At 39.4% G+C, this 26,175-nt stretch overlaps 1 protein-coding gene across 49 annotated transcripts in view; it reads right to left on the bottom strand.

Moving 5' to 3' along the window:
• RIMS2 (regulating synaptic membrane exocytosis 2) overlaps positions 1–26,175 on the bottom strand; it is an 814,155-nt gene that overhangs the window by 192,791 nt on the left and 595,189 nt on the right. For 24 of the 49 annotated variants that reach the window (XM_075582507.1, XM_075582506.1, XM_075582513.1 and 21 more), the window contains 3 exons: positions 17,924–18,030; positions 14,070–14,242; positions 9,987–10,328 (listed from right to left, as the gene is read on the bottom strand). In XM_075582507.1, the coding sequence (XP_075438622.1) occupies positions 9,987–10,328; positions 14,070–14,242; positions 17,924–18,030 (622 nt within the window). Of the gene's footprint in view, positions 1–2,439; positions 2,536–9,986; positions 10,329–14,069; positions 14,243–17,923; positions 18,031–26,175 lie in introns of all 49 variants that reach the window. The other 25 variants (XM_075582546.1, XM_075582543.1, XM_075582545.1 and 22 more) reach the window with 3 other exon arrangements.

Here is a 26,175-nt window from a genome sequence, read left to right on the forward strand (position 1 = left end):
TGTCAATATACTGGGATAAATGAGAGGTGAGGGACTGAATTCCTGATATTATTGGGCGGCCGGGGGGAAATTCTAAATTTTTGTGGATTTTGGGTATTATGTAAAATAATGGTATACGTGGATATAAGTTATAAAGAAAATCATACTCTTGTTTGGTGATAATTTGCTTGTCTAGTCCTATAGTGAGAAAATTAAAAAGTAATTTTTGATATTGAATAGTTGGATCAGAGGGGAGGAGTTGGTAAGTGGATTCATCTCCCAGGATTCGTAATGATTCCTTGATATAGTAGGATTTATCCATAATTACCAACCCCCCCCCCTTGTCAGCAGGTTTTTTTAATTATGGACTCATATATAATGGACAATGATGGACACAATGACAGAACCCCTGAGGAAGAAAGCAGCACGCTTTCGAAACGCGTAGGGTGGCATCTTTGGACTCCCACTGCAGCACTGTGGTGATTTCCCCCCTTCCCGAACGGATCCGGTGACGAATCAGCTGTTCCAGGCAGACGGATTTACCTATACATCAGGCGAATCTGCTGTAGCCGTTCTGAACCTATCTGCATGTCCTGCAATACCAGCTGATAGAAGCTCTACTCACACACGCCGGCGGGCGTGTGCCACGCTCCATCTACAGACCGGATCGGTTGCAGTAGCTGTCTGAGCAGCAGAGAGGGGATACTCTCAGATTTATCCACCGCCTGTTTACATCTATCGTCCGGTGAGTGGGTATTTCACCCATTGCAGCAGTGTGTCCATCGGCATTATTTGTCCTTTTACCCAGTTTTTTATTTTTATTTTTTCTATGTCCTGTATATTAATATATGTATATTAAATGTTTTAATTAGCAATCACCTGTATCTCAGCTGATACTTATTAGTTATATATTGTGTGTCTATATGTAGTTCCCCCCCCCCCCCCTTCGTCTAACAGTATCACGCTATGTATTGTGTCTTTCTTCTATTTTAAGCACATCACTACGTCTGGAGCCTATCCCTGGCTATTCTACTGGTTGGATATATATCCTTTTAACCACAGGCGCCTTGTTATACATATCCTTTTCTTTCTATGCTATCATTCTGACCAGGGGGTCAGAATTTGTATTTCAGGCAGCCCCTTATATGTGGACTACATTCCCCATTTAAGGTTGTACAATATTAATTGTTTTATCATTTTATTGTTCTAGTTAGCGCTACCTATTCTCTGTTTTGCAATTGTTAGATAAGTACACTTATCTCTGTATTGTCTTGGGTAATAAATATAAAAGCAACACGTTTAAACCGATGTGGACAAATAAATAGGTAGAGGATGAGATGGAAAAGAAGAGGCAGGTATTTAGATTCATAAAGTCTAAAGGGACGGAGACCTCATATCAGAATTATAAGGAATGCTGCAAAAGGGCAATCAGATTAGGAAAAAGAAAAAAAGGATTGCAATAGAAAGTGGGATCAACCCTAAAAAGTTATTTAAATACATTAGTAATACAAATATTGATATTTTAGTGTGATATGGGCAGGCAAATTATTGGAGATAAGTACTGTAGAAGGTATTCAATAAATTATTTGCCTCTGTATTTACCAAAGTTAATGAATAGCAAAAATATTGCAACAGGTGGAAGCCACAACTTCAATGTTAACGAACATTTTATTAACAGAGGAAGAAGTGCAAAGATAGCATGATAAAATTAAGGTAAATAAATCATCTGGTCCGAGGGTTGTTAGGGAGCTAAGTTCAGTAATAGTCAAACCATTATATTTAGACATTTCAAGGACTCAATTTCCACAGGCTCAGAACCATACAATTAGCATAAAGCAGACAAGGTTCCTAGATTTAAAAATGGAGCTAAATCACAATGTGCAGACCTGTTAGCCTGACATCCATAGTGGAAAAGCTACTTGGTTTAGTAAGGGAATTACCTAAAGTATACCAAAATTATTAGTAAGATTTAGTCAGAGTGGATTTGTTAGGGATTGGTCATGCCAAACTAACCTTATTAGTTTTTTTTGAGGAGGAAAGTAGGAATTTAGACCAGGGCAATGCAGTTGATATGGTCTACTTAGATTTTGCAAAGGCTTTTGTGTTACACACAAGACATTAGAGTACAAATAGAGAAAACTGGTTGAAGGATAGACAGCACAGAGTTGTCATAAATGGAACCTTTTCAGGTTGGGCAAAATTTGGAGTACTTCACTTTTCAGTACGGAACCACTGCTTTTTAACTTCTTTATTAATAACCTTGAAGGTGGCATAGAGAGCAAAGTCTCAATTTTTGCTACTGACTCCAAATTGTGTTAGGTTGAAAAATCAGGAGGCGGATGTAATTTACCTATGGATTCAGATAAACTGGAAACTTGGGCAGGTACATGTAAGATGAGGTTTAATACAGATAAATGACAAGTTATGCATTTGGGAGGCAAGAATAAACAGGTTACTTACAAATTGAATGGGACAAAATTAGGTCAATCATTTTGATGGAGAAGGATTTAGGAGTGCTTGTAGACAGCAGGATTAGCAATAGTACTCAGGCGGTAGCTGCAAAGGTAAATAAGATGATCTTGCATAAAATGGGGTATGGATGGAAGGGACGAAACCATAATTTTGCCACAGTATAAATCCGTAGTAAGACCACACCTTGAATATGAAGTCCAGTTTTGGCAACCATTTCATAAAAAAGATATTATGGAATTAGAAAAACTGCAGAGAAGAGCCACCAAATTAATAAAGGGGTTTGAAGGTCTGACTTGTGAGGAAAGGCTAGCTAAATTAGTCTAAGAGGAGATATGCGAACTACAGTATATACAAATATATTCAAGGCCAATACAAGGAACTTTCAAAATAACTATTCATCCAAAGGGCAGTTACAAGGACACAGGACATCCCTTAAGGTTGGGGGAAAGTAGATTTCACAGCAACAAATTAAAGGGTCCTTTACAGTAAGGGCAGTTAAAATGTAGACTTTGTTACCCATGGAGACTGTGATGGCAGACAACGTATATCGTGAAGAAAAAGCAAGACATCTTTTTAAAAAGGAAAGGTACTGTGTATACAGGGATACACCAACTAAGTAAACATTGGAAGGATGTTGATCCAGGGACTAATCTGATTGCCATTAGTGGTGCCAGGAAGGAATTTATGTTTCCCCTTATGAGACAACATTGGATAATGTTTCACTGGGGTTTTTTTGTTTTTCTTCCTGTGGATCAATATACTGTAAATACAAATATAGGATGAGTATGTCGTTTAAATTTAACTTGGGTTGAACGTGTCTTTTTTTCTACATCTACTATGTAACTATGCAGATCATGGCCTACATTATACCTTCAAATCCTTAAATGGTATAAGCTTTTAGATATATATATATATATATATATATATATATATATATATATATATATATGTATATAACATAATTTTACATACAGTATCAGGTTTAGAGCTCTATTTTTAAGAAATAAACATGCACTTTAATACTTGATACTACTACATTTTCAATTGTTAAGTCCAAAATAATTAAAATCTCTCCTCGGGGGCCAGTGCTCACCCTTTGGGTTTCAGAAATAACCAATCCGTTTGCACACCTGTAAATTGGTCTAATTTGCACATGAATAGAGTATTGGTTGATTGTCACAGAAACTAGCTTTGGAATCACTGATATAGAGAATCCTTATCAAATAGCTTACTACAGGACTATAATAGATGATCAATCAAAAAAACAAACGTTACTTATAGCATAATTTCTTTTGTTTGATGAGCACTGTACTGTTTTTAGCACTAGCTTTTCAGCCAAAAGACTTTGAAAAATAGATCCCAGTTTAAGCCTCATAGGGAACCTCGGCAGAAATATTTTGCCCCACAAAATATGAAAGATGATTCACTGTTCGTGCATCTGGAGTACAGCATGGTATTTGTGAAAATAGGTCATGCTGAAACTTTTGAAGTGGATGCAGGGCTTAGTTTACAAATATATTGCCACAGACATCAATCAAGTGTAGATAATAAATGGCTAGCATTAAGAATATGTAGACTTCTGAAATACTATGTCAGCACCTCAGTGAAAACCAGAGCAAAGTAACCAAGGTATAATTGTGTTATTTATAAAGTAAACATGCTGCCAAGATTTCAATTAAAAAAAATATCACTGTCCATGGGTTTAAAATCAAATAGACCATATCATAAATGTTGTCCTTCAAATCAGCAACACTGGATTATGAGCAGCAATACATTACAGTCCTCAACTGAATCACATGGTTTTAAGACTGTGATGCAGTTTGGCATGAAGCAGAGCAAGCAAAATGTAACACACAAAGGGTGCTAAAAATCCAACATTAATTTGCTCCAGTGCAAACTTTATTAGCATTAGATGTGGCCTCCTTATATGCTTCCATCTCTACTGACATGGGATTAAAGGCAGTTCAATCTTTCTTGGATACTAAATCTCTCTTATATGGGGAACAGGACACATTTTTGTTACAACTTTTAGAATTTCTGCTCACCCATAATTACTTTACATATTTTGGGTAGGTACATGTTCTAGTAAGAGGTAAGGCAATAAACACAGTTTGTGCCCCATATTATGCAAACTTGTTCATGGGTTGATGGTGGCAAAACAAGGTGTTGTTTGACTCGTTGGTGAAACTGTCCAATAACAAGGTTGATTTGAGCTACAAGTTCATCAACAATATCATACTCATCTGGGATGGTGAGTTTCCTTTATTGGAGGTATTTAGTTCTTTTTTTAAAGGCTAATAATTTAAACCTTGCCTCCACTACAACTATAAATATTTAATGTAAAGATTTTTTGGATGCAACTCTAGAAGCTTTGTAGGGTACTATACATAGCACCATTTATCATAAAAACACAGCAGTTAATTCTTTTTTGGTGGCCAATAGTGGTCATCCTGTACCTTTGACAAAAATACCCAATGCTACATCCAATGTGACAAAATACATAGTTAAATACTTCAATGTTAGTATTCTCATGAGTAAAGGCCATTTAGTTAAACCCTTTGGCCAAAGCATTATAAGCCTGCAGCCATGTCACAGCATGACCAGTATGCAGGTCCAAACACTACCTGTGAAATGATATCAGTTGGTTGGAGGTTAGTGGCCCCTCCTTCCAGAGTTTAAGCTCACCCCTCCCCACTTTCCCACTTTTTAAGTAGCAGGTTTTTCCATGTACCTGTGCAGGTCAGGTCCATTGAGACCCTTCTCCCTCCACTGCAGAGGTAAATGAGAATATTCACAGGTAGTGTTAGGACCTGCATACTGGTCATGCCGTGACGTGGCTGCAGGCTTATAACGCTTTGGCCAAATGACCCTTACGCATGAGAATACTAACATTGAAGTATTTAACTATGTATTTGTCACATTGGATGTAGCACTGGGTATTTTTGTCTTTTGTTGTTATACATTTGGCCACACTCAGTAGTACTCCTTTTGACACACACACACACACACACACACACACACATACATATACATATATATATATGTGTGTGTGTGTCAAAAGGAGTACTACTGAGTGTGGCCAAATGTATAACAACAAAAGACAAAAATACCCGGTGCTACATCCAATGTGACAAAATACATATGTGTGTGTGTGTGTGTCAAAAGGAGTACTACTGAGTGTGGCCAAATGTATGACAACAAAAGACAAAAATACCCAGTGCTACATCCAATGTATATATCATATATCAATGATAAATGATGTGGTGGGTTCTGGAGTTAGAGCTTGCAGGGACTGTGTGTTCATTAATCCTGTACTTTAGTCAATGATATCTTGGTGGGGCAGTTTCTGCAAGCTCGCAGCAACTGCTTTAAGGAAGAAGACTTTGAGCAGGAATCTCAAATATTGAAAGATAGATTTACTTCTAAAGGTTATTCTGCCGAGAGCACTGAAAAAGCTTCTAATAGAGCAAAATGAAAAACGTGGTCTAGAATTCAAATACCCAAGATCAGGAATAGACCAGATAAGGAGGGGAAAAAAAATCAGATTTATCACTACTTTTTGTAGGCAATCCAAAAAAATTCAATATTATTAAATAACACTGTTATTTTTTTGTAGATATGGAGTTAAAGCAGAGGTTTTTTTTTTTTTTTAAGGATGATGTTTCTTATCGTGGATTTTGTTAATTGCAACAAAACACATATCATATAGTATGTGCAATATGCTTTTCTTGCAAGAAATACTACTGTATATTAATTGTACAACATGAAAACTAAAGATTAGAATTCAAGAGCATACAGTATATGGTCTATAAAAAAAATACATCTTCCTTTTTGTTCAATGTTATGATGCAGATAATAAACAATTTTCTTCTTGGTGTATACAGTAAATATTTTTTTATTATTTTTTTAAACTATGCGTGGTGATGATTGGAAAATACAACTATTAAGGAAAGAAACAGAATGGATTATTAGGTGTAATACCATAAGGCCCTTGAGTGTAAATGAAGAAATCAATTATAGCGGCGAGAAAAAGTTTGTGAGCCCCTTAGGATTTTCACATATTTCAAACCTAAAATGTTATTAGATCTTAATCTAAGTCCTAATAATAGATAAAGAAAACCTGATCAAACAAATTACACAAAAAACATGATACTTTTTCAACATTTATTTATCCACAAATTATTCAACTTTCAATATTCATGTGTCAAAAAGTACTGTAGTGCTGATGAGTATTCTGAAACAAATCTGGGGCAATCACCAACAAGACCCAGGTACATGCAGGGTACATGCTGCAACATTTCAGTGACATTTCTGCTGACAGACTAATGGCCCATCGGATTAACAGCGGGGGTCCCTGGCAGTCCCATTCAAACTGAATGGGACTGCCAGAGACCCCTGCTGTGTTAATCTGATGGGCCATTAGCCTCTGCAGAAATGTCACTGAAATGTTTGCAGCATGTACTCAGCATGTACCTGGGTCTTATTGGTGATAGCCCCAGATTTTCCATGGCGAGTTTAAGGTAAGTTTTAGAATACTCGTCGGCGCACCTGTATGTGAACCTTTACATTCAGTATCTGGTGACACCTTCTTCAGCAGCAATAATTTCAACTAAGCCTTTCCTGTAACTGCTGGTCAGTCTCTCCCATTAGTTTTGAGTAATGTTGGCCCATTCCTCCTTACAGAACTGCTTCAACTCTGTGACACTTGAGAGCTTCCTTGCATGGGCAGTTCGCTACAGGTCCGGCCACAACATTTCAATAGGGTTTAGATCCGGACTTTGACTAGGCCATTCTAAAACGCAGAATTTCTTCTGCAACAGCCATTCTTTTTTAAATCTGCTTGTATGTTTAGGATGAACAAGCAGAGAATGACCTCCAGAGACCGATGCTCCAAATAGTGCAACAGATTCCACAATGTCCACAATAGTAGTGATAATAAAGAAATTGAAGCGCTGCTGATCATATCCTAAAGCTAAGAAATATGAGCCAGGGAGTAAGACTGTGTACACGAGACTGAACATCAGGATGGGGCCATAATGTGGTAGGGAGACAAGTTAACGGTGGAGCCGTGTTCCCTGCAGTGAACCATATACCGGCCCACTACAGCTGATCTCCGCTACTACCCTCACACATCCCGGCGTCTAATACACAACCAAGCAACCGCGCAAAGAGTAAGTACTCACGGTCTTGACTCGTCGAGTTCAATCCTTCAAATATTGTAAATAGGAAGCAGATCAGGTGCGCCACAGAGCGTGCTCCAGCCGAGTAATCAGGTAAGTAAAAGAGAGTTGGTATAGACGGTTCACAGCTCACCGTAGGGGTACAAACATGTCCAAACGCAATGAAAAAAAGGGTTGTTTATTCCGTGCGTATTAAAGTGAATCTGCCACAGAGTAACTCTGATGCGTTTCGTCCACCAATAGGACTTTGTTTAGGATCATTGTCTTGCTGCATGACCCACTTTCGGTTCAGCTTCAGCTCATGGACAGATGGCCTGACATTCTCTTCTAGAATCTTCTGATACAATGCAGAATTGATGGTTGTGTCAATGATGGCAAGCCGTTCAGGTCCTGAGGCAGCAAAGTAGCCCCAAATCATCACACTTCCACCACCCTCCTTGACGGTTGGGATGAGGTTCTTCTGTTTGAACACATTGTTTGATTTTCGCCAAACAGAACGTTTCTCATCGAGGCTAAAAAGTTCTACCTTTGACTTGTCTGTCCAGAGAACATTGTTCCAGAAGTCTTGTGGATCATCTATGTGCTCTTTGGCGAACTTCAGATGGACAGCAATGTTCTTTTTAGAGAGCAGTGATTTTCCTCCTGGCTATCCTCCCATGAACGCCATTCTTGTTCATTCTTTTTCTGATAGTTGAGTCATGAACACTCACATAAGCCAAGGCAAGGGTGGACTGCATATCCTTGGATGTTTCTCTCGGGTTCTTTGTGACTTCCAGGGTGAGTTGTCGGTTTGTTCTGAGAGAGATTTTGGTACGACAACCCCTCCTCGATAGAGTGACGGTGGTTTTAAACTTTCTCCATTTGTAAACTATCTGTCTGACAGAGATTTGATGGAGCCTCGAATCCGTAGAAATGGTTTTGTAACCCTTTCTAGACTGATGAGCATCAATAACTGCTTTTCTGAGATCCTCAGAGAATTATTTTGATCATGGCAATGTTTACACAGACCTTTATGGTGAAGACCAAACTCGTAACATTTCTGATCTTTATACAGTATAGGATGGGGCCTCCCAAACTCATTTAATTTATTTTTATGGTTAATTACATTAATTGTTACGGTAATATATGTTTTAAGGATGTTGTATTAAAAGTTACATTTTAACATTAGTAGTGTGCACTCAAGTGAATTTTCTTTTGGAGTACAATCATTTTGTACCCCTATGTCTCCCAAACTCATCCATGAAGATCTACCTAATTATTTAAACACCTAATTCTAATTATCCCCTTTAATTTAGATGATAAAACCAGTATTTCACTTTTGCACATACACTGATTATTAATTACGCATTGTTTGTCTAATTCACATATTATTTTGTTACAAAAGACATGGAATTGGTTAATAAAAACCCTATTGGATATTTAAAAAAAGACTGAATTTGATTCAAGAAGGTTATCATGGAAAAACTATGGCATTTTCGTAATTATCATTGGGGTTCACAAACTTTTTCTCGCCACTGTACTGTATGTACCATTTCTGAAGTAAATGTACTTTTTTGCCTTCTGTGTGTATACTGTATATTCATACATTGTTTGTAATAACTTATACTTGGCTACATCTATTTTTAATTGCCTAACTATTGTTGTTGATTGATTGAAGAGCTATATAGTATATGACATGTCATGATAGGCCTACTCATAGATCCTCTCCATGAAGAGACAATGGCGAAACGTATTTAGGGGTTGAGTAACTTTTATTGTCTTGAATAAATATTATTTTAGTTTAATATATCTCCATTTGAGTTCCTGCTTCAAGGTCAAAACCTGACTATTCAAGCAAAGTTCATTAGCATCATTAATTTTTTTAGTGGAAACATGATAGGACTAATATAGGAGCTTGTTCAAGTAACTGTTTTGCACCAGTAAATTGAGAAGAAAAAAAAGAGAAACAACCTACAATACAAATGGAATACTGTATCTAAAAGGTGTACATTGGTAGTATCTTCACGCTGTACTTATAATTAACTCTGGTCATTGTGAATCTGATGGAGTGCCTTTGTAGTATTGGAGTTGTGTACTTGTGTACTGAAATGAACACATGAAGAAGATCTGTGTCCTTCAGATAACTTTGTACACTATAATGTCATCTATGAAGAACTCACATTGGTCCACTAAACTGTATCTTAATCTACAGCACATCTACAAACATTGGCAAACCCACAGTATAGTTTATCCCCATCAACAAGGTTACATAGGGTAAGATTAAGAACACAGGATTTAGGAAAGGATGGATACACACTACAACTAGCTATAAGGGACCAAGGGAATACTCTACTCTAAGAAGGCCATATATTTTACCTGATGTCATTTTCTGACAATCGCCTTGGCAGATTGACTTTATGTCCATCCTTCTCCTCATGACTTTCCTCGTCTTTCTCATCCCGCACCTCCTCTCTCTCATCCTGCAGACTCTCTTCATCTACGGATTCCTTGTTTGCCTCCTTGGTGTAGTTTTCCGTAACTGGCTGCACTTCCCCCTCTACTTTCTCACCAACCCCTACCTGTTGTCTTACTACTTCCTCATCCTCCTCCTCCTCCTCCTCCTCCTCCTCAGGGAAACCCATCTCCTTGTGATTTTCCCTTCCCCACTCTCCCTCTTTTTTCTCATTCCTTTCCTCAATTTCCTGAGATCTTCTAACAATAGGAAGAATGAGCCAAAGAAACAGGAAGGCATGCAAACAGAAAAAAAAAGGAACATGGTTAGCTGAGCAAAACATTTAATACACATGCAGGATAAAGAAAAAACATAACAGGAAAGGTGCAGATATTGGAAATGAATATGTTTAGCAATATTCAAGTAGATGAACCGTTCTTCTAATACATTGTACACAGTTTGATGGCTTTTAAGACTTTTCTTTCCAGATGAGCCATACGGGCCAACTCTATTATTTGCCCCTGGAATTTACCTGGAAAACTTTCTCCCTGAAAAGAATTCCTCACCCCATGGCATATGAGTGGGCGTTTTAGAAACGTCCCGCGTTTTCATTCCTTCCGTCCTTCCTGAACAGAGTTTTCACATAAGAAATTAGCCTACAACAGATTCCAGATGCAAATACCAATATGGATGGTATTATGGAGTTTTGCATAAAGAGTCCTTATAGAACATTTCTTCAGCTCAAAGAGTGATATTCATTTAAAGTCGATGAGGCTGCAATAAGGTATGTGATTAGGCTCAAAAGAAAAAGGAAAATTGCTCTGAACCTGTGGCAGTAAGGGGAATATTTATTACGCAGTGCTAAGCCATAAGCCTTCTTCTGGTATCAGAAGACACCTCACAGTCCGGTCAATTTACTTCAATGACAAGTAAGGTGTCTTCTGACCCCTGAAGGCATCTAATGGCGTAGCACTGCTTAGTAAATATGGGCTGTTATACCAACATATAGATTTTTTTTAAATGTGTATTATTTCTTGTGCTCTTGTTTATTGGGGTGCATTTGCATTTAAAAAAAGACAAAAGTATTTCTTTACTCAAGATGTGCACTATTTCAACCTAATTATATGTCACCAAGTTCAACTGCATCAGTAAATAAGTGCCAAGCCTGGTCTGAATTACAAGGAATTGCACATATTATACTTGCATCAAATCCAATATTTGCACTTACAGTACTAAAGTATTTGGAAGACCAGACAAAAATGTAACACTAAAAATAATACTTCCTATGCATTGACGATACATCGCGAGTACAGTAATACTTTCTTCTTCTTTTCTTAATGTAAATTAACCCTAAAGAAACAAGAGCATAATAAAGAATACAAAAATAATATTTGTTGAGTAAAAGCAATTGCTAAGTTGCAGTGAAATTAGTTACACGGCATAATTTAAATCCTATATCCTTCATTTGACTACTACATGGCAAAACTATTTGTCATAAGAGAATGTTGCCATTTTAATTTGCTCTCATAGGGGTTTAACGGCTCAAACGTTTCCATCCGAACATGGCTTTGAAACTTGAGATGGTTGTTGTAAAGATGTATCAGCCCCAGTATATTAAAAGGGGAACTTCAGATAGTTCAGGATTTTACAGCAGTTATTCCAAATTGGAAACACCATACTGGAGGAGGATGATGATCAGAAACGAGGTGGAAACTACAGTATAATGGTGCAAATCAGCTATTCAAATACAAGTAGATATCTCCTAACATCTACAACTTGGTCATTCTAGATCTGCTGAGGTGGCGGTTCAGGCTTTTTCCATCCGAAAAATCCCCATAGACTTCAATGGGCATGTTCAGCAAGAAGGCCCAAACCACCGCTTTGGCAGATATAGAGTAAGGCCTCAGTGAGAGAATTGTAAGAATGCAGTGACCAAACGTTGCATGAATCTTGAATTGACTCCCTGTGTTCAACAGTCACGCAGAAAGTAGCACTCAGTACACGGTCATTCCCCTTACAAAATTCCATGTTTGCATCTATGCTTCTGTTTCATTTTGCAGCTGAGAGTTGCTTAGCAACAGCCACTTCACTCAGTAAGACCTGAATTGTGGTCCCAAAATAACCCGTTGTGAGCAAGTCCCGAATTATCACCTCTCCTGTACACCTAACTTTTGTCGATCTCCCTCAACAATGGAATCTCTCTCCCAGTAAGATGCAAAGAGTTAGGAATGCAGAGGTGTTGATGACACAGATATTGCAAAGTGCAGTTAAATACATATAATTTCATCCCTACCAGTATTCAGAAGAGATACACACTGACCCGAGAGGTCCAGAAAAGCTTTCTGATAAAAGCATATACCGTATTATTATTATTATAAAAATAAAAGTCTTTTAAATTTGTCATAAAAACAGTCAGTCATTCTTAAAGGAGCAGTTTCCCCTTCAGAAAAAAATGGTTTACCACCCTATTTTAACATGGGTGGGAAGCAAGGGGTCTCAAGAGCTGAACCGCATTCATTTCAGCTTTGAGGACAGAAAAAGGGGGGAAGGAAAACACAAATTGGATGTGTCTCCTAAAAGAATTCACTATACTGCACACCTACTTAATTTAAAATTTAACTTTTAATATATTTACATAAAACATATGTTACCAAAACGTTGTGTATTGTGCATTAAAATTAAATTAAATTGACAATATCTAGCGTCTGTGTCAGTGAATGTGTGTTGGAATGGTCTCAAACAACAATTTGTAGTAGAGACTACAGGACACAGAACGCTAATAGTCAGGGTATAAACCCCTCTGGGGCACCTATGAGATCAGGTACACGTGTAATTATAAATATAACTTACAAACTCAGTGACTAAATGTGTCGTGAAAATACAGCAGTCCTGCTTGGATTTATAAACCACAGAGCACTTAGGGATGTCAGTTACAAATGTATTACTATCCAATATATATGAAAGTGCTACTGAGAGTGTAGTGATGGAGGGTAAATGATTCACAGCATAGTAAAGCAATTGTTCACAGCATTTTGATCAGTGAATCATTCTACAGCACACTCCAAGTAATCATATCGTGTAGAAAGCAGGGATGCTTGCGCACTGAGTGTTAGTGAAAATACCCATTCAGATCTACATAGATTAAGCCAGGAGACTACAGAGCACTACATAAAAGCAGCTCCAAGTAGGAGACTGACAACATTGCGCGTAATGTTGTCAGTCTCCTACTTGGAGCTGCTTTTATGTAGTGCTCTGTAGTCTCCTGGCTTAATCTATGTAGATCTGAATGGGTATTTTCACTAACAGGTATTGTCAATTTAATTTAATTTTAATGCACAATACACGACGTTTTGGTAACATATGTTTTATGTAAATATATTAAAAGTTAAATTTTAAATTAAGTAGGAGTGCAGTATAGTGAATTCTTTTAGGAGACACATCCAATTTGTGTTTTCCTTCCCCCCTTTTTCTGATTCACTTTTCAGTTCACAGTTTGCACCCACTTTTTTGGATTACCATTTATTCACTCATTATTTGTTTCAATTGGTGTGGTTCTGTGATCACTCCCTAACCCTAGAGCTTTCTCCCAGCTTTGAGGACAACCTGGTTTTCTTCATGGGAAACAAAATGGAAGTTTAAATGTCACGTGGGCCAATAGGAATACACAACGTCATCTATCACAGCTTCCTATTGGCTCGCATGACGCATGAGATTGAAATTACCAGGAAGTACTGACTGCACCTACTGTACCCTGGTAACTATTTTGAGAACCAAAGTACTGTGGGTCCCCATAACTGAAATTAATGTGATAAGCTCTGGAGAACCCCTGTTTACCTCCATGTTAAAATAAAAGGTATACATTCCACATTTAACACAGTAACTGCCAGCGGTACCGAGCAACAAGGGGGTTAACCCTCTCCGTGCAGATTGCTGCAGTGCTTGTGTGTCCCTCTTTCCAGAAACATGGGGTGTGGGTGCAGTATATGCTCCTGTCTATTGCTACTCACCTTATCTTCTTGTTCCCTCGCGGCCTTTCAGACTGCACAGACATGTAACTTGTACTGCTGAAGCGAGAGGCGCTGCTTGTCCTGGACACAGCGGACACATCACTGACATCACTGTCTGATGACTTGTTGGAAACATTGTCTGAGCCCCGCTGCGGATCCCGCCCTGACCGGTACTGCAAACACATTGAATACAGATCAGTCAACGCCACAGAGCGCACAAAAATCTGATGCTCAGAAGCCTATGAAATTGGAAAGACCTAACTAGATCTGTCTTAATTGTGCTAAAAAAAGCAGCATGGAGACTCCCAATTACTACCACATAAGGCAATGTGTGCATTACAGTACAACTGTAAATGAAGCCTGGTTGTCCAGTCCAAGGTATCATAGCCTGCAACAAATCCACACTTCCCCAGGACCAATAAGCATGCTATAACCATGTAGATCCCTTTTTCTTCCCCTTTACGATTGTTCCTCATGTTAGCGATAGTGTTTGATAATGTGCCATTTTTGTGGTGAATCGAAACAACTTGAGTCTCTGTATTAAGTCCAGCTCCAGTTTAGAGACAACAAATATATATATATATATATATATATATATATATATATATATATATATATATATATATAGTCTCAAGTGAACAAGCACAACATCTGGCCTGTTACTTACTATCAATTACAGTACTTGGAATTGCAGGAGGCGAGGCTCTGCTAACCTACATTAAAGCAGCATTTAATTCAGAATCCTATATGTGTTTCTCTAAATAAATCAGCTGTGAAGTATTAGATACGTAGTGCATTTTTTCTTCTCTTCCCACACCCCCTTATGCCCTTTATATTACTTTAATGTACAGTATTAGGCTTCCTTGGGTTGCTCTAGTGACCATTTAGGAAGCCAGACCCCTTCCGCTTTTTAAATAGGTGGCCATATTGCCCCAGGAAGCAGGCTCTTCGCTGATCGATCACGGGAAAACCGACCGATCAGCAGCTAAGATAATTGCATTGCCGTAAATGTCAGGAACAGAAGCATCTACTCAAACAAAAAACAGGCAAGAAGAAATTCCCCATTAAGCATTATCCTTGATGATTAAAAAAACTGCTAGGTGCAAGCTTCAATCTGAAAGAGAGATGTGCGAATGTTTGCAATTGTAGTTATTCATTTATTTTGTTGTTGCTGATTGTACGGAAATTTCATCTTTTTTCGTTACATTTTCGCAAAAACAATTGCTTTATAATGGGCAAAATGTTGCCAGTTCCACCGGATATGCACAATGTCAGGTAACCGGGCATATTTTGGTTACCTAACCCAGTGGTTCTCAACTGTAGAGCTCAAGACCTCCAACAGGTCTGGTTTTAAGGATACCCCTGCTTCAGCACAGGTGGTTCAATCAGTGGCTCAGTCACAGATTTATCCACCTGTGCTGAAGCTGGGATATCCTTAAAACCCGACCTATTGGGGGTCTTGAGGACTGCAGTTGAACACCCGTAACCTATCAATTTTTGTGGGGCAAACCATGCAGTTTTTTCATTACTATATGTCCATTTTTTTCTGATTCACAATTTTGTATGAACTTTTCGCACATTCCTATTCTGAAATAGTGTTATTGTATCATACTGACAAAAAAGAACTGTAATATTTCAAGTATTTTACATGATTTTTGTAAGCCTATTACATGCATGAACTCTCTTGGAGCAGTAAAAGGTTTAACATACAACAAACCTAACCTCCACTAATGCAAAAACCTAAAATATCCCCTAAATTAAATGTATAAGCGTGTATTGAAATACTAGCTTGTCTTAATTATCTGTCAATTTTTCAATTACATTAACTATTAGGTAAAGTGTGAGCATTAATATAAGTGGCAATACATGTTATACCTTGAGCCTGCTGCTTTTAAATCATGTCAGATTATTAAATAACTTAATTGCAGGCACAAAAGTGTTGTTGGAATATAAATGTGCTTTAGCCTAAATCTGAATGAACAACCTGTACAAATAATAATGTTGTTCAATTGGCCAATTACCAGGTGAGCGGATGGGAACATTTGTATAAACTTCCGCACATCTCAATTTAATTTTTTTCACCCATTTGACCCATTTCCAACTATATTAAAGAATATCAACTGCAGAGAAATGAATCAGAGTGTGGATGTTTGCTACAGTAATGCTCTGTTATATGCTTCTGGCTTCGGAATTCATCTTCAGAGTGCGGGAGTTACAGGACCTCCAGCACGTCCAGGTCATGTGACCACTCTAGGAACAATCACATGACATGACCAGGTTTCACTTCCGTTTCAGCCATGTTGGCTGCTCCACTGGAGCAGTCAGCCCGTTCCCCATCCTCCTAGTAAACGAGAAAGTGACCATGACGTTCTTGGTACGTCATTAGGGCACTTCAAGAATTAAACGTTTGCATGAAATGTTGCCATCTTCACGTTTTTCTCACAGAACATTTTTGGCAAACCCTGTAAGATTTTTCCGCCACACACATCATACTTTTTACGTTGTATAAACACATACATCTAAGCACATTAAGGCCCATTTTTAGACCACCATGAAGACTACTCACATAATGTTTGGACTGGGGAAAATTTTAATATTTAGGGTCAAAGCTACAGAGCTGCAAAAATCTGCTTCTATTAGATGTAATATATTTTTGTATTCCTCTACAGCGCTGCAACTATACAGTACATAAAGCTTTTTATTTTTTTAATACAACATTGTACACGGTACACACGTGTGAAAAAGTGTATAACACCAAGTGGATTGTTCTTAAACTGTATTAGACTTATGTATGGATTTCATGGAGTGCAAATTACTTTTAAAAGCTTAAAGGTTGCAGTATATAGAACCTTCCAATACATCTTATGTGCACTTTCACTTGAGCAATCTGATTTCAGTTGTCTTTATTAAGCTTGGTTTTTCCAGGCTTTACACGTCACCTTGCATTAAGATCCTTTACTACTGAACATATCCTGGGGGTCTAGTAATCCAGCTCTCCCAGCTACAAAACCAGTACAACCAACAGCACTAGATTAACCAACATTAAAGAATCCCACTGAAAGCAAGCAGACGACCTCCTGGTCTCTTTGAACTGGTTTTGTCCCATTTTTTCAGCCCTGTGTCATTGCTCCCATGTGTTGGTTCACATTCCGTGTGAGTATTCAGCAAGTACAGTGACTGGAGGTTTGGCTTTATTTGTTACTAGGACTTCTCACATGCAAAGTGAGTCCAATCTTGGGTTTGCAAATGTGATTGCAGGCTATTTAAAGGAACGGCCCAAAGGGTGATTTAAGGCTTAACGCCATACAATAAATGTGGCCCTACATTTCTTGAATGTATTGTCACCATTATAATAGGATTTCAGGCACTTATATTACATTACAAATCATGTTACCTGTATATACATGTTTATACATACAGTAGATGCATATAGCAACTCTAACAGCATTCAACACCAATATTGAAAGCTCTTGCAGCATCACTACTCCAAGTAATTCCCTACACATTAGAAACCTTGTATTGCATTGCATATTCCTATCTGTATATACACAAACTATTATTACTTTATAGATATATTGTACAAGACATACAACAGGGAGAATGACACAAATAGAAAAGTACACATTGGGGGCAAGTGACATTACATTAATTCCAAAATGGAAAAATGTTACCGGCCATTTTATTCCACCGTGACTTAAGAAGTATTGTTAAAGGATTGATTGAATTTAAATACTGTATCTTTCAGATATTTGGGCAACTTACCATGAATGCTTTTATTGATGCGTACACAATGTTTTACAGAGTTAGCATTAGGCGTGTTACAGTTTTCACAGCGGAGGAGATATTTCTCTTACCTTAGAATGATAATCTTTTTCTAGCCTAGAATCTGATCCTGTGACCTGCTTGTACTTGTTGATCTTCATTTTCATTTGACGAGTTCTCTCTTCTACATCCATAGCACCTGTTCAGTAGCAGATTAATGTATGTAAGTGGTAAACCTATATTCTTTTCAATTGAAAGTTGTTCTAGAATAATTTGTATGCATCATTTTACTATTGGATTTGCAATGTGTATTGTACATTTCTCATCTCAAAATATAATCAAGAAGCAATCACATGATGTGCTATGCAGTGGTCCTTCTATTGAATGCCTACAGTACATGGCTTTTAGGTTAGTAATAACAAATTGGCAAGCGACATAGACATGCAAGGATCTCGGGTGGCCATTTTTAAAGGGAACAAACAGTAACACTATTGTATTTGGCTTCCATTTTGTGATGAATCATTTTATGTATTAAAAATGACCCCTTTCAATACAATTAAAATAAAACCCATTTCTGGATGCATTGCAAAATGTCGTTTTGTGAAATTGTTTGGGCCTTGATAAATGACCCCCCGTCTTGTACAGTACGTTTATATTCCTTTCCAATAACACATCTAATTCTAAAAGCATTGGAGACCAAAACGATTGACATATTATATGTTGTGAGCAAGATCAGTGTTGTAACATCCCTTGCCAAGCTTATCCTCCGCCATGTCCTTCGCACACGATAAAATGTGCTGTAGGCAATTATACAGTAAAAGCTGGAGCAGAAGGCCGAGATAAAAACAGCTCCATTTTGTAACAATAGACAAATGTTGTATTTACGCTATATAACAGTTTGACTCGGCTGAGCAATAATAGATATGACATCACAGGAACACACTGGACCTATGCTATGCAAATCCACATAAACCCCCAATGCATTTATAATTCTCATATACTGACGTCTTAAACGCACCTGGTTAGATATTTCTAAATAATGTTGGGTGGAGTGAGTGAATCAAATACATAGTTACAATGGGTAGTGTAGTAATTCACCAAGTCTTTAACAATGACCTCAATAAACGCATGAGATCTCACTTATAATGTACATAAACCCTTCACTGCTGATTTGAAAGTGCCAGCACATTGCATACAAATAATTATTATGCCAGGAGCAATGGAATATAGTTATGTAGGGATTATACATTGATACATTGATATATATAATATAATCCCTACATAAAAAAATCATATATATATACACACACACACACATACTGTACTGGATCCCGGCATTGAAATGCCTCAGTGCTCTAAGCTTTTGCTCAGTAGACTCCCTCAAGCAATGAAGAAAGTCAATGGATACATGGATCATTAGGCTCAATTTTAGAAACAAAGAGGGTATCATTCAAAGGGTATAAATCTTCCATGTGTCAGCATACTCTGTGCTCTTCATATATATATATATATTTTAAAACCAGAGACAGAACATAAAACACAGACAAAGCTCAGTTTTTAGCACATCCAGTGAGACTCATACACGGTACAGTGCCTAAATATATATGTATAAATATCTAATAAGTAAAATGGTCTTTTAGTTTGACATTTTTAGCCAAAATTGTTGGGGGTTCAATAGGAGCTTGTTAGGTGTCCAGTATGTTTTATATATATATATATATATATATATATATATATATATATATATATATATATATATCGCAGTCTGTGCCCCTGTCATCTTGGGAGCATGCACAGTGGAGCGGTTACGGTTTACTCCCTCTGAACCTAGGAACACTCTCTTGGCTGTGGATGTTTGCTGCTACCTTGCTGGACTGGTCTAAGTACTTCTGTGACCCCCTTTTGGCATTTGTCATTGTTGCCTGTCATGTACTGTCGCGGCCAAGTTTATTTGAGCATTTACCTGGTCTCGGCCGCGACAGTAACCGGGCGCACGCCGTGGTGTCCCGGGCGCGCGCCGAAGCCTCGGAGGAGCGGCCCTCCGATCGGGGCTTCCCCCTCCCCTCTCCGGGTCCGCCGGGTCCCCCGGAACCCCCCACCGCCGTCCCCCACATCGCGGGACACCAGGGCTCCCCGACGCGCGCAGGCGTCGAGGGAACCCGTTGAAGCGTGACCGCGCATCGGTGACGCGCGGCACGCCGAGGGGATTCGGCTAGCAAGCTGGGACATCTCCCGGCTTGCGGAACTAGCCGAGTTCAAATAAAACGTGTCGCCTCTGTACATGCCTCTCTGTGTGCTTTATCTACAGGCTCAGCCCACATCATGTGATTTTCTGATATTATATGTATCTATCGTTACATTTTCACCTCACACAGGGCAGGGGGCCTTATTTAGGTAGCCTTGACCGTCCGGTCAGAGTGTTTTTGAGGCAAGAATTTTCTTGTCTTTACACTTTCATGTAAAGGGTTAATTCATTGTTCATGCAGTTTAGTTTAGCACTGCTTTCCAGCACATATCTCCACATCCCAGGTTCAGTTTCTGCTCCCCCTAATGATTTGTGGTATTTGTATGTATAAGCTCATTGTTGCTTCATTCCACTTATCTTAGAGGCTCAGCATTATTTCAGCTTTTAGGACACCACTGCTCCTTTTTAATGATTTATATCTGTATGTGATTAATAAATGTTGATATTTTTTGTATGCTAGAGTGCTACTTTGGGGATTCTTTTTTCCGTGTTGGTTATCATATCATATTCATCCCCAGCACCGCCAGTAGTGGTTACCATTTACACTGCATATAACTGGCTTTAGCACTTCTCACTTTAGGTCTCTGCAGGTTATTTCTGTGTCTCATATATATATATATATATATCAAAATCTTAGATGAGTGTATAAAAAAAATGTCAATTCATACAGTGGCGGCCCACTTTAGCCTAATGCGGCTTTCTCCGCGCGTATTTTTAAACCGCGTGCAGACGCGGGCTTTTTTTTTCTTTTCGGCGCTTCCATTGTTCAGCGCCATTAGCGCTGATCGGGAGAAACGGTCGCAAGATGCGGCTGGTGCGCGGCCAAGTTCGGCAGCTAAAAAAAAAGCCCCGAACAATTGCGGGTAAGTGTTAGGTTAAAGGTGGCCGGCACAGTATCAAGACCACCAAACCAATACATACATTTTTCATGGCTGTAATAAAGGTACATGGTTTGTGATGGCAGTGATAGAATACCGAGAGAAGTCTGGGCAGTGTTACATACAGTGTTACATGGAAGGAGGCTTTGCTAGGTACAGTATCTTCGCCAGGTAAACTCCTGACACTGCCGTTTCCAATCATACTGCGTAGTCACAAAGTGGGCACACACAGCTAAGCACCTCCACACATGGGTCACAACAATGAACTATTAAAATAGACAACATGTCAAAAGAATTGTATTTTAGGACTGTTAAGATTGGTGTGTACTGTAGTTTCATTATTTTAGCAATGCTCCCTTCTCTCCTTATACAGTAGGATAAGCTCCTATGAGGAAGGACCTATTCTTTACTTATCGTATCAATGTGTGTTACCTTCCTAATGTTCTTGTACTGTATGTTTTCTTATTTTTTTAAATCATCGTGTTTCACTACAAATATGTTGGCAATTTACACATAAATAACACACTTTTTTTTATGTTTTGTTTTTTTAAATAAATGTACTGTGCCAGGTATGCTTCTTATTTCATAATTGCCACATTTGTTTTTTACGTAATATATTCATAGATTACTAAAAAAAAAAAAAAAGCATTTGATTCTGTCCACACCTCAGCGGTCCTACAGTAGATGCACTAAGAAGACAACATGTTGAAGAAGCGCACATTGATATTATATAAAAACATTTATGAGAATGCCACATCAACCATTAAATTACATGTAGATACAAGCAAGATAAGGATAACCAAGGGAGTGTGGCAGCGAGACACCAGGTCACCAAAGCTTTTCAATGCTAGACTTGCAGAATTGTTCAGAACATTACGGGGCCTATTCTAGTAGCCTTCATTAAAAAATAAAATCGCTGGGCTGGTTTAGCCGCCAGTTTTTGAGCGTTAATATCACGGTTTTCAGAAAGCCTCGAATACCTGCGATAGCAAATTGCCCAAAACTGGTGAGGAGCCAGCAACGGGATGTTCGCCTCTCTCTAAAGGGCTCACCCGGCGATCTGCAGCGATCTGGCCCAGCTGCACAGAGAGAGCCGCCTCTCCCTGCGCATATCTCACCAGCGATCGCAGGGTTTAAAAAAAAATTCTAATACTAGTGTACGAGAGCAGAGGGTCTCCGGAGCAGAACCGCGTTGATTTCAGGTCCATGCACCCCCTGCTTCCAGATATACAGGCCCCGTTATGGGGTGCCGGTATCTCCTATGCATGTAAATGTCCCACTTCATGTGACCGTGGAATTTAAATGCATAGGAGATACCGGCACCCCATAACGGGGTCTGTATCTCTGCTCCGGAGACCCCCTGCTCGCATACACGAAGGCAATGAAGGGGTTAACCACCAGTGCCCAGTTTATTGTGGGAAGCGGGAGTGGGTGAAGGTGGTATTTGGCCCTTGGTGGGTGTTTATTAGGCCTTACCGGGGGGGTGGGGGGGGTTGCACGTGGAGTTAACCCCTTCATTACCTTAGCAGTTAATATCGCTAAGGTAATGTGAACATGAAACATCCATCCATGGGGCTACAACGCCCATCACCCAATCCCTCTACACACAATAAACAAAAATATACACAAGAGCCCTACTACCCACCTCCTCTACACCCAACAACCCCCCCACCCCCCTCCACCCCCAACACATACAGTACAGTAATGGGCAAAATTACTATTATCCAGATATGGATAATACTCTAGAGTCGTGATTAGCCTCAATAAACTAATCGAGGCTACTAGAATTGCACGAGTTTCAAACCTGCCGAGAAGTGGCTTATCGCTGCTCACGCGGCGATGTGTTTTAGATGGCAGCAAAAAATGGCGATTCATGCCTTTATTGACAACTGATAAGTCGGTTATCGAGGCTTATAGAAAAGGCCCCTATATTGGGAAGAAAAGGGAATTAAAATTAACAGTGAATATTTGAGTTACCTACCATATGCAGATGACATAATGTGCCACAAGTACAGAGGATTTCCAGCATCAAATTGGCAAACTCGCCGAAGCAAGTAACAATGTGGGCCTCCGTATGAATCTCAGCAAGACCAAAGGGATGTTCAATAAATGTGTCAAATCAGCAAAGATTGAAATAAATGGATTAGAACTAGAAGTCGAAGACTATGGCCTCATGCAGTAAAGTCCGATTTAAAAAAATCGCCAGGGTTTTAAAATCGCCATTTTTGACAGCGTTGTTATCTTGGTATGCAGAAAGGGCTGAATACCAGCAATAGCAACATTTGCAAACATGGCAAGTAGCCGGCGACGAGATGATCTGCCCTCCGAAAAGGGCTCACCCGGCGAGTTGATTCTGCTGCAGAGAGAGAGAGCCGAAATAAAAATATTTTAATTAAAATGTTATTACTAGTGTAGATGAGCAGGGGGTCTCCGGAGCAGAACCGCATTGATTTCAGGTCCGGGAACCCCTGCTTCCCGAGATACAGGATCCATTTTGGGGTGCCGGTATCTTATACGCATTGAAATGTCCCGGTCACGTGACCCGAGACATTTACATGCATAGGAGATACCGGCACCCTGTAACGGGGCCTGTATCTTGGGAAAAGTTTCAGGGAAAGGGCTGATCACAGCAAGGATCTTTGATAAAGCACCTGTCAGGCGAGAAACGCGTCAGAGGACCCTGCATCTGTCTGCTGTTATGTTGCTCAATTAATAAATACTTTGTTATTGGTGACCTGCCTCCAGCCCTATCACTTGCTGTGATCAGTCCTTTCCCTGAAACTTTTGCTGCATCTACCTGGACTGAAGCACGTCTTATCGGGATCCAGCTGACTCCGTGATCGTCAGTTCATTTATTTATTTATTCTCAAGGAACTTACTTTGGTAGCCAGTGTGCTTCTCACTACCCTTCAGCCGCCCAGACCGCCGGGTAGAGGCATGTGCTTTCATACAGGGTGAGTGTTGTTTTCCCTTCACTTACCCTTGTCAGCACAGTCAGACCCCCCCACTAGTCTTACTTTATGGGGCTTTAATAGGAGTGAGATTGCCTTTATTTCCACACTTCATTGTGCACCTGGATATATGTGTTACCTCATGCTATATGGATTCCGGATCTATCTAACATACTGATAAACCCCATAGTGATGTTTGTAGCACCAGTAAGGGGATTATTCCCTATTCCCCTATGCTCTTTATCTTGTGAAGCAGGGGGACCCGGACCTGAAATATACGAGGTGTATGTAAATATGTAGTAAAAACCAATATACAACCCACCCCCTGTGCCCCCACATAAAACCATTATGTATTTTTTTAGACACAGGATTAATACCACCAGCCGGCAGGTGGTCCGCACGGGTGTCCATGGGCCCCACAGGGCACCCCGAGGGTTCCCATGGGTGTCTGGGGGCCCTTAGGTGGTCCCCACTAGGCTCTGTGGTGCTGCAGGTGGTCCCCGCGGGTGTCTGTGGGCCCCAACTGGGTCCATGGGTGGTCCCCGCGGGTGTCCCCGGTTCATCCCCACAGATGTCTGGGGGCCCTCGGGTGGTTCCCACGGGTGTCTGGGGGCCCTCGTGTGGTTCCCATGGGTGTTTGTGGGCCCTCGGGTAAGCCTTGTGGGTGTCCAGGGACTCCACAGGGGTCCCTGGGTGGTCCATGCAGGTGTCCAGGGGTCCTCGGGTGGTCCCCGTGGGCATCTGTGGGTCCTCGGTGGTCCCTGTGGGTCCACGCTGGCCTGTGGTACCATTCCTGTATTTAAAAAAAAAACAAAAAAAAACATGACCTACATTTCAATAAATGCACCGCCCAGCACCACCCCCACCCCCACCCCCACCCCCACCAAACACATACAGTACAGTAATGTGCAAAATAACTATTATCCAGCTATGGATAATAGATTATTTGCCCATTATTAAACAAAACATTAGCCAGCTAGCATAAATAAAGTATATAAGGGGTTAACCCACCCTGCCCCACTACCCATCCGGGAGGCCTAACCACCCACCCCAGACCCACCCTGTACCCATTGAGTGGCATAGTAGTACATCATACCCATATAATATGGACATGATAAGCTACTATAGCAGTCAATGACACACTAATACAAAAGCATGAATGTCAAAAATACACAATAATAAAACAGATACAACAAGCACCTAAACACCCATAAACAAAAATTACAAGCACTAGCAAACCAAGCAATTAACTAATTAAAACCACTAGACAATCAATTAAAGAAATAAAACCACTAGGCAATAAATAAAATAATTAAAACCACTATGCAATCAATTGCATACATCATACCACTAGCAAAAAAATACATTTAATACCTAAAAGCAGTAACCAACACAACAATTAATTCATACAACTACTACGCAACACATTAATTAAAACCAGTAGCCACCAAAATACATAATTAAATAAAATCGCTAACCAATCTGTAAAAAGAAGAAAACAAACCATGACAATGCAAATTAATCTAAACAATAAAAAGAAATGAAGAATATAACAGTCAATAGAAGAAATGCATTTGGCAAAAAATGTATTGGCTCATACTGTATTCATCTTTACCCTAAACAGGTACAGATTAATACATTAACAGTCAATGGGCAATGAAAAACATTAAAAAACCTGTAAAAATAAAAGTACATATTGCACATTCAATATTTATCTTAACTTTAGAAGCGTTGGCCCTCAGAATCCTGGGGAACCAGCTAGCTCTCGTACCGTGACGTAACGAAACACAATCCAACGCCATCCACCGTGAAGATCCAGAACAGGTAACACAATTCTTATTTCTTTAATCTTCCATCATCTTCTTCTTTCTTCATCTGTGATTATTTATTGCTTTTCTTTATCTTCTGTCTTTATCTTCATCTGTTAATCCAATAACCCCATATTAAATCCACAATGTTGACCCGTCGGCTTCTTGAGCTCAAATGAGACGTCACGGCCTTAAATATATCCTGTGACGTCACATTTGGACGGCAAATGGTTCACACGCCATCTGATTGGATGTGAAAACCATGTGTGTCCCCCCCCTTTTTTTTATGTGACGAAATGAAAGGGACTGACGCCAGCCAATCAGAATGGATGTGCTTCCTTTCCCATTAACATGACGTCACCAAATCAAACCTGACTGCTGTCACATGGTATTTTAGCCAATCAGATTGTGAGAAATATATCCCCAATCTGATTGGTTGCAGTAGACCATGTGACAGAGTAA

This window comes from Ascaphus truei, chromosome 2 (genome assembly GCF_040206685.1).
Source record: "Ascaphus truei isolate aAscTru1 chromosome 2, aAscTru1.hap1, whole genome shotgun sequence".
NCBI classification, from domain to species: domain Eukaryota; kingdom Metazoa; phylum Chordata; class Amphibia; order Anura; family Ascaphidae; genus Ascaphus; species Ascaphus truei.